Source organism: Dryas octopetala, chromosome 3, assembly GCF_963921425.1.
Source record: "Dryas octopetala chromosome 3, drDryOcto1.1, whole genome shotgun sequence".
Classification (NCBI taxonomy): Eukaryota; Viridiplantae; Streptophyta; class Magnoliopsida; order Rosales; family Rosaceae; genus Dryas; species Dryas octopetala.
This window is the reverse complement of record NC_141368.1, coordinates 27603055-27613165: the sequence shown is the minus strand read 5'-3', so window position 1 is coordinate 27613165 and position 10111 is coordinate 27603055. Positions and strand designations below refer to the sequence as shown.

The following is a 10111-nucleotide window of genomic DNA, read 5'->3' as shown; positions in this document are numbered from 1 at the left end:
TCCTAACAAAGTTAATAGAAAATACTTGATTGAGCCGTAAATAAAAGTGAAGTCATTAATTGAAACATTTTGAATGTTGCATCCTCAACTGTGAACGGGTATAATGTCAAACTTATTTTGCTCGAATTTTTCCCTTTTTTTTTTCTTTTTTTTTTGTTGGGAAGAGAAGGGTAGTCTGTTTAACATGAAAAATCGGGCGATCAAATTTCCACGCCATTTCTTATCTCTCCAAATTTATTTAACAATCACACTACAATTGGTCCCCTGAAGAAAAATTTATTTAGTGACAAGATGGCTATAAATTGTTTGAGAGCAATGCCCAAAATTCCACATCCCGCAAAGCCCAAAATCACCAGACCACACTCATTCTCGCACTCTCTCTTATTCTCCAAAAGGACCTCTTTAGCAATACAAGCAGCAGCATCTTCTTCGATGTCTTACGAAAATGAGCTCGCTGCTGCCATAAAAGCTGCCTCTCTCGCTGCTCGCCTCTGCCAGGCATTCTTCTCTCCTTCTCTTCCTCTCTTTTTGCTTGAAAATGAGTAATTTTAAGAAGGAAGCGTTAGTTTGAGCAAAACCCAGAACCAAAATTGTAAATTGAGGATGATAATGCGATTTGAGGAAAATTCAGAATGATAATATCTGTTTAAGCAAAACCCATGTCGTGAATTTTCCATTCTTTGTCTTTTATGCATATATGGATATGGAATATCATTGTACTTATTATGTATAGCTATAGTATGCTGCTATTATGAGACAGTGAGTTCAATGTTTTGTACCATCTCAATTCAAGAAAGCTTCTATCCCCAAAATATTTCTCCCCCCATGTATATGTGCAGACTTTTTTCTGTTCTCTCCTTCTGTGCAATATTGGAACTTCTCTTCCTTCATAGATGATTTGGATATTTAGGACTGAAAATCATTATTTTAGAGCAAACCCCCAGAGCCTAGATTTTTCATCAATGTAAAACCCTTGCTGTGATTTTACAAAGGGTATTACTTTGTCTTTACTTTGTTTACATAGCATGATCCTTATGTAGTGGTTAAGCAATATATTATGTTATTGCAAATCGATTTATTAATTATTGGTTTCATTTGCTTCAGAAGGTGCAAAGGGCGCTGTTGCAGTCAGATGTTCATTCAAAATCAGATAAAAGTCCTGTCACAGTGGCCGATTATGGTTTATTTTCAGACTCTTCTGTGAATGCTTTTCAGTTACATACAATCTATTTATACTCTTTTGGGGGTTTTATAATTAATCATAGGCATCTTGATATTTAAAGGGAAAATTTTATCTGAAGATGGCTTAGAACTTTAGAAGCTATCTTATTGCCCAATATTAGGCTTTTTGTTTGGAAGAATGATCTACTAAATAATTTTGTATTGCTAAATTGTTAGTGCGAGCAAGATTCAAATCTATAAACTACCCCTACCTCACCCCACTCTTTTGCCACCTGAGCTAATATGTCAGGGCATTTGGTTTCTAGAAAAAGGAAAAATAATTGTTGTGAGAAGCTTTTGCACCTAGATCATACCATTGGAGAAGCCTTTGGTATTCCCCTCCTTAATTTAGTGGCAGGGTTTTCTTGAATAGATTTGATACTAGGTTTTCTTGAACTTGTGTTTTAATTCACTTTAGAATATAAATACAGCCATTCTACTGAAATGTGAACTCAAACATCTTGCCACTGGATTTAACCAGAAGAAATTTCTAAAAGGCTTTAGACCACTGTTTGAGGCTTATATACCTGATATGAAATTCAAAAATATATGGTTCACCATAATTGTTTTTAGTTCATACCCATATCTTATATTCTCTTTATGTCCATGCAAGGATGACAAATTGCAGTTAGATGCATTTATAATGCCTACTTTGGTTTTTCACTTTTTCCCTTTGTATAGTGACCATTGAGCTGTGCTTGTGCTCTGTGGCCAAGAGTTCCACACTGAGTATCTTCCTGTCTCATTAAGTATTCCCCCAAAGTAGTTTCTATTATAGCCTAGCTGGTGTGAATGGAAGTTATATGATTCACATAGAAATTAACCCATACAGAAGCTAGAAGATAGTATTCATAGGATGGTATTCATGGACAGAGCAAGCAACGGACATTGGTATACTAGCCATATATGTGTTTATCTGGTAAAAGCAGAGAAGTAAAATACAACATTTGCATGGACATAATGAAAATGGTATGCTTATATTCAAGAGGTCCATATATCTAAATACTTTATAGATGATGAGAATTTTTTTTTTTTTTTTTTTTATCAAAACTTACATTACTTCACACTGAGTATCTTCCTGTCTCATTATGCATTTCCCAAAAGTAGTGTACATTATAGCCCGTAGCTGGTGTGTAAGGAAGTTAAATGATCAGTAGTGGTATACTAGACATAAATGTGTTTTTCTGAAATAACAAAGGAAGGGATGTAAATGCAACATTCCCAAAGATGTATGTTAATTCTGCATCCCTTCATTCACCGAAAGAAACTGTATATACTTGTGAATTTTCTTAATCTGCCTTACCATGGCCTTCATGCTTAGTGGAAGGTTTATATGATGGCATAAGAGTATAGGACACATTTTATCGCGCACTCGAGATTTGAAAAATTGTCAAGTTGTCTCAGTATAAGAATGACCTTGTCCATAAATTTGCTAGGCATGCATGAATTTTTATAATTATGGTAATATCGTCAGGGTTATATCATGATTCCTTGTATGGACTCCTCCATTTCATTTCCCCAAGCTTTTATGCTTTTTCTCCCATTGTCTTTGTTTTTACATGCAAATTTGCAATCTATACTACCCATGAATGTTCTGCAAATGGAGCACATTGTATTTCTATTAATAAAATTAGGTCTTTTAAGTGGATTGCACATAAGCCCCAGGATTGTGGTCTCTCTCTCTCTCTCTCTCTCTCTCTCTCTCTCTCTCTCTCAACTACATTTTACTATTAAGTACTTCAGTCATGGTGTTTGTGATTTCTGTACTTCTTTCACTTAATTCAACTATTAGGTTTGATATAAAGGAAAGTGTAAATGACTACCTTCCTTTTTCTGTTGCTTAATTGTGATTCCCAGGTTCACAGGCTCTTGTTAGTTTTGCACTGGAAAGGGAACTTCCTTCTGAACCATTCTCACTAGTGGCTGAGGAGGTGAATATGTAAATTTTTGCAGAATAAAGAGGCATGAAGCAACTGTTTTTTTTTTTTTTTTCCCTTGAATTGTAAATCCTCCTTCCAACTTTTAAATTTCTCTAGGACTCGGGAGATCTTCGCAAAGACAGTGGCCAAGCAACACTAGAGCGCATCACAGGACTTGTTAATGATACTCTTGCTAATAATGACTATTATCGGGTTTCTAACTTAACCACTGAAGATGTTCTTAGGGCTATTGACAGTGGCAAATCTGAAGGTGGTTCTTGTGGCCGGCACTGGATTTTAGATCCCATAGACGGTACCAAAGGGTAAGCTTCCGAACTTAATATTCGACTAGCTCTTGGCAGTTGCAAGATAGTTGTCCCTTAAAGGATTAGTTAAGGGTTGGGAACTATGCTTTTTAATGTCAAATTGAAAATTGTAATTGATTGATGTTATTATCATTCTGACCATTTTATTTCTTCACCCATTTGATTTACATACTCTTTGATTACCCTTGCTGAACATCTCTGCCTCTTATTGATGGATATCAGATGAAGACTTATGTGAGGCAGCAACGTCAGAACAAATTTTGTCTTCTAGAGGAGTTGTAAATTATTTTTTTTATATTCTGGAGTCTTATAGTTGTTGGAGAGTGTTCATTGTTTTGGGTCATGTCTTTTGATTTTTTAAGGCACAAGTTCTCTGTTTGTGTGAGTCATTAATTAGCCTTTTGGGATTCTTGGAAGTCATTAATAAGGGTCATTTTTACCTAGTTTATTTCTAGGTTCTTTGTATCTCCAGTCCCTATATAAGGGCCTCATTGTACTACTGGATATCAGTTAATGAAAATTGCTTTGAGTTTTGTTCAAACACTATCTCTCAAGTGATTCGTGAGAATTCTTGGTGTGATTCCAAGAATCCTTTGCTGGAGTGAGTCCAGATTCTTCTATTTCTTTCTTTCCCTTCTCTATTCCCAGAATAATTAACCCCAACCCCCACAACCACAGATCAAAACCTAATACCTCACCTTCATACATCTTAAACAAAGCTTGAACCAGAATTTCCAAACAGAAGCATTGGTCGGGGTCTAAACTGCTACTCAAGGGCTTTACTCAAGGTCTGCAGTTTCCTTTAGAGAACTGAGGAGTCCTATGGTGATTTCTTACCTTGACTTGGACTTTCTATTTTCTCGTCTTTAATTCACATTGTTGATTTGTTATTTACTTTTCACCTCAGCTTTCATATTTGCATTTCATATCATTCATCAATTGTTATTATTCAGTTTTCATTCATAGTTTGCTAATCTGGTTCAGTCAGTGTTTCATGCATTTAGAAACCCGTAGGTTGTCCTACATCACTTATGTCTTGCATGCATGCTTGATGCATGTAACATGAATTGATGAGTGTAAATCTGGTACTGAAATACATTAAATTTGATATTCTGTTCTGCGATGTATGGCTCGCCCACATTGCATGCATGGAGTTATCTCAAAGCTATTAATCTCTTGGTCAACATGCCAAAATTTCAGGCTCCTAACAAACAGTCATGCATTAATTTGAACTAAGTTGTAATTCCCTTTTGGGTGCTACAGAAGTCCTTTTCTTTGTAGAAGACTATGGTCTATTCCATTTAAGTGATCATTTATCATCTTTTTACTTTTAGCTTTTTCAATGTGATCTCAAGCACTTGTGTGTTTTAAATTTGGTTATTTTCACAACTTTTATACCTTTTTACTGTGTTTACTTTTCAATTCGAAAAACTAATTAAGATGTAAAGCCAAATGTCCAGTTCAAAAATTATTTGTTTTCCATCATTGAGGACATAAATCTCCATGTGGAAAAGTTCAATACATTTGAGTGGTATTAAAGAGAGAGAGTTCTATTAGGTTGTGACAGTAATTATAATTAGGCATAGTGGTCAAGATTTGGCAGTTTATTGAGGAAGCCCCTTTTGATGTATATATATTACATATATATTCTGGGAGTTATTGTAGTTTGTTAAAATTTGTTTGCTTTGGTTCATCTGGTTTTATTACCTATCCTAACTATTAGTTTAAAGTTTAATTTCGATTCTCTTGCTAACCATGTGCTCCATATTGATTTTATATGCTTATAATCCTACCATGTAATATTAGCTTACTCTGAGATTGTGTTGTAGGTTTCTTAGAGGAGACCAATATGCTATAGCATTGGCATTGCTGGATGAGGGACGAGTTGTGTTGGGTGTCCTGGCCTGCCCAAATCTTCCTCTGGCATCTATCAGTGGTGATAATCAGCATTCTTCACATGATAAAGTTGGTTGCCTTTTCTTTGCTAAAGTTGGTACAGGAACATATATGCAGCCACTGGATGGTTCTTCACCGATAAAGGTCAGCACTTATATAAAGTTAATTCATTGTACTCTTTATTTGAAAAGGTTTGACAAGGAATCTTTTTGGTCCCTTTCAGGTGCATGTCAGTGCTACTGAAAATCCTGAAGAAGCTTCATTATTTGAGTCTTTTGAAGCAGCACACTCCTCGCATGACTTGTCTAGCACCATAGCTAAGGTACTGTACTGCATTTCTCTTTCCTCTTTAACACTATCGATTTTGTTTGCTCTCTATTGAATATTCTTAATAAAACATTGTTGAGAACAGAAACTTGGCGTCAAAGCCCCGCCAGTAAGAATTGACAGCCAGGCAAAGTATGGGGCACTTTCCAGAGGAGATGGAGCAATATATCTTCGTTTCCCCCATAAAGGATATCGTGAGAAAATATGGGATCATGCTGCTGGGTGCATTGTTGTGACTGGTAAAGAAGCTATTCTTTACATTGTTCTTTCTTCTCTTGTCTTCTCTGAATTTAGGAGGTGTGGGCATGGTAATATACCATGCTTGAAGGATAACCTGCAAGGCTGCAACCTCTGATCCCTTTTAGGAGAGGATGAAATTAATGGGGGTTGGGATGGGTTTGAGATTATAATGTTCAACTTGTGGTGGATCTAGATAATGTTTAGATCATGCATTCCCAGGCTGCAACGATTAGACATATCATTTCTAGCTCATAATTATGGCTGTGTACAGTAAGGCATTCAGATAGAACACTGTGTAGTCACGGATTGAGGAGTTCATGCATAAAGATAACGGGATGAAAAAGAACCATCAAAGTAAATGATTTTCTTTTGCATTTAATTTTCAAGTCTCATTGGAGTCAGTTTCCTTTTAATTTGTTAATCCCAAAGTTGATATTATAAAACCCCACATCAGTTATGAACCCAATAAAAGGGGCATTTCTCTGTTTTCAAAAGGAAATTCCGTCCCTCCTATCATGCTATGTTGTTCATTCACATAATATACTAAGTTGGAATATTTCCTAAGCTTCGACAGAGTCGTTCCTGCTAAGAGAGCTGCAACAGTTGAATGATGGTTACTTAAATCTCTGTGGATAGCATTTCAAACCATAGATAAGATTTCTTATGTTGGATTTTGTTAGTTTCATTCCGCGTTTAGTTCTGGGAAGAAAAGATGTCTGGTTACATGTATTCATTGGTTTTATGCTGAGATGTTCTTGTTTTCTAGTTGCAGTGATAGAGATTTAAGAACTGAAAACTTTTTCTTGCTTTTCTGACGCCTGTTTTTACACAAAATTTTACAGAAGCTGGGGGTGTGGTCACAGATGCTGCGGGGAACCCATTGGATTTTTCAAAAGGGAAATATCTCGATGTTGAAACAGGCATAATCGTTACCAATCAGAAATTAATGCCATTACTCTTGAAGGCAGTTAAAGAATCCCTGGAAGAGAAAGTTTCATCTTTGTGATTCTTTTTGTAGGCAGGATTTTAATATTATTTGAGCTTCAGCAACATGGATCCTGAACCTACTTAATCTTAATTGTGAGTACTTTTGTCTAATCAAGGACCTTTTGCATTTACATTTTGTGTTAATAATCTAGACTCTATAACATATGAACACATTTTTAACCTTTAGAATTTGTGAACCGTTAAATATGTTTAAATATGTTTATATGTCATGTGATGCCCATATTATAGACGTAATCAAGGATCTATTGTTAAAGTATTTTCCTCGTCAAAATGGAAGAAGGGGTTGAAAAGAAGGATTAATGTTCATTACATAAAAAAGCATTAATTTGGAGATAGGAGCTTTTCTGCTGGGATATTAATTTTCATCAAAACATGATGAGTAATAGACCTTGAAGCATACTCAGCATAATTGACGCGTGTTTGTTATAAGGAAAAAAAAAAAAAAACCTAAATTTTCCTTTGAATTCGTGTGGTTCACGAAATTAATTTATTAAAAAATTAATTTTTATGCATTTTTCTATGGGAAAAAGACTATAAGATTTTCATTCCTGTGTTTGGTAATGTTGGGAAAGTAAATCAGGAATTACCTTTTTATTTCTATTCTCATGTTTGGTTTATACAATAGTAGAAAATGAAAATTATTCAGTTTTTCAAATTATACCCTTATCTCTTATATATATAATGTGAATAGTTTGTTGTGGATAAACTTAGTATTATCAAATATTAAAAGGGCTATAATTGTTTTAAAAAAGTGTAATAAATGATTTCTCAAAAGGAGGGAAACAAAACCCAAGCTGAGAGGAGTAATTCATTTTCCTCCCTTTAAGAGCATTAGATTCCCATGGCCAAGAAACAATTAATTTCTCATATATGTACTTACCAAAATGGGAATAAAATTATTTTCTCATTCTCATCCTTCCAAAATTTGAACCAAACGACCCTTAGTCCCTATAGTTTGAGCTAAGTTTCAATTTCGTCATTGTAGTTTAATTGTTTTGGTTTTAGTTATGTATTTTACAAATCGTTGTAATTCAATGACATGTTAGCAATTATGTTTATTAAATCGTCAAATTTGTTGTGCTTTTGATCATGTTAGCGAGATGCTGCCTTAATCTCTACTAGCTGCCATAGGTGAGAAAGAGCCAAACACACCCTCTGAGGCAGCGACCATTAGTAAGCCATGATTGTCTCTGATACACCCAAACCTCTGAGAGCTACCAGTGTATGGGCAGCTCCATCCATGTTTAACTTAATAAAACTAGCCGGTGGAAAGAGCCATGAAAAGGTAATTGACCCAAAGACGCAAGTCCTTAAATTTAGCCAGTGACGAATGCGAATGAGCAACAATGAACGTACGTAGGTCGTAAAGAGTTGTCATGAAAAGCTTCAGTGACATGAACAAAAGCACTTTGTGTTGAGTGAATCACTTGAGGCAGGATAATCTTTAAGCCACCAGTTTGTACAATACCACTCTTTCATTTATAGAATAAAAATGATTTTTTTTATTTGACAAAATAAAAATGGTTTTGTTTATTTGACATAATAAAAAGATTGATTACGCTCAATGCAGGTACTAATAAAATCGAAAAAAAAAAAATTCCTAATTTTACAAAGGCCAATCTTATTGTTTCAAAGTTTCACGTATATCTGCATGTCTCATTCTTGAAATGCATATCGTCTGACAACTACTTCAGTAGGAATTAATATGGGCATGAGTACTAATTCATGCATGAGAAGTGAAAATTATAATTTGGGATTCCCAGTTTCATCTAATGAGGGACTCTCATTATAATTTTTGTCATTATTCAGATAATTTGAACTTATAATTTAACATTTTTTCTCTCAGATAAATTGAAGAACCATTAGTACTTCTTTATGATATACATCTTGAAATATTGGAGGATATTAAAATAATTATGAAGATACTTAATCATTACATAATATAAGAATGCAAACTCTTTTATATTCTGCTATTATTCAATTGTATCTTTCTTGTTATTCTGATTTTATATTCTACTTTTCCATATGCCTTGAAGATATTGGATAATTATGAATATATTACGAGTTTCAATGTGAACAATTATCGTTCTATACCGTTGTTTTGAATCAATTCTCCGACTTAACCAAGGAAGAGCTCAGAGCTCTAACGTCGACTTCCCCAAGACGAGGACTCCAACACTCAGTCTGTTTGCCAACAACATCACCATTAACGTGCATAAGAAGGTCAGGATCGGACAGAGACCAATCGATTGGAGGCAAAGAGGCGCAGTCACCAAAGTCAAAGATCAAGGTTGCCGCAAGTCTTCTTCATCTTTAAAAAAAAAAACATTTTGCTACTATCCTATGTATGAAGCATTTTTTAATCTTCAATGGACTCTACAACATTCCACTACATAAATAGTCTACAGCATTCCAATGGACTCTAGCTATAGTATTTTTGAAACATTTTCATTAGAGCATCTCTCTACTTATTATAAATAATATATATATATATAAAGCAAACACTTTCATCACGTTAAATTTTTAAATATCTGAAAAAAAAAAAAAAAAAAAAAAAAACCCTTTAAAAACAAACAAATATAATAAGGATAAAACAATAAAATTATAAAACATGTATAAAATTTTTTGATAAATAAAACATGTTTAAATTTTAAAAAGGTTTTTATATTTTACTTACCTGAATTTTGACATCGATCTCATTTCACCACCTATATGTCCCGAAAATATCAATAGGTAATATTCTCATCCTCCTCTCTCTCTCTCCTCTCTCCTTCTTTCTCTCCTACCGCTGTCACCACTACCACCGCCTCACCTCCCACCATTACCACCACTTGCATCACTGTTAAATTTCATCATCCTTAATACATTAGCCAAACAAGAAACTTTACAAATTATATAACTTTAAATCCCGTATTCTAAAATTACCATGTAGTTCTAAACTTCATCCAAACACACCATTATGGTCATTTTTGAGTTGAAACTTTCTTTTTCTTTCTGCCATAATGTCGTTGCATTGAAACAACACGAAAATATAGTTCCTGTGTGATCACTTGTAAGTTGGAACAACTACACCCTTGGACCCTTGTTAATGAATTTAATGGAGCGCGTTGAGGATAAAACATAGTTATGTTATTACAATACATAGCACAAATGATCAAAATAAAATACTTTGTT

General features: G+C 34.4%; 1 protein-coding gene across 1 annotated transcript; it reads left to right on the top strand.

The window, feature by feature from the left end:
• Positions 1 to 211: 211 nt before the first annotated feature.
• SAL1 (SAL1 phosphatase-like protein) lies at positions 212 to 7047 on the top strand. The gene is made up of 8 exons (XM_086238458.1): positions 212 to 498; positions 1105 to 1180; positions 3079 to 3152; positions 3258 to 3463; positions 5296 to 5506; positions 5586 to 5684; positions 5775 to 5928; positions 6772 to 7047. The coding sequence occupies exons 1-8, from the start codon at positions 292 to 294 to the stop codon at positions 6933 to 6935; spliced, it is 1191 nt and encodes a 396-aa protein (XP_086094584.1). The 5' UTR covers positions 212 to 291; the 3' UTR covers positions 6936 to 7047.
• The last annotated feature ends 3064 nt before the right edge of the window (positions 7048 to 10111 follow it).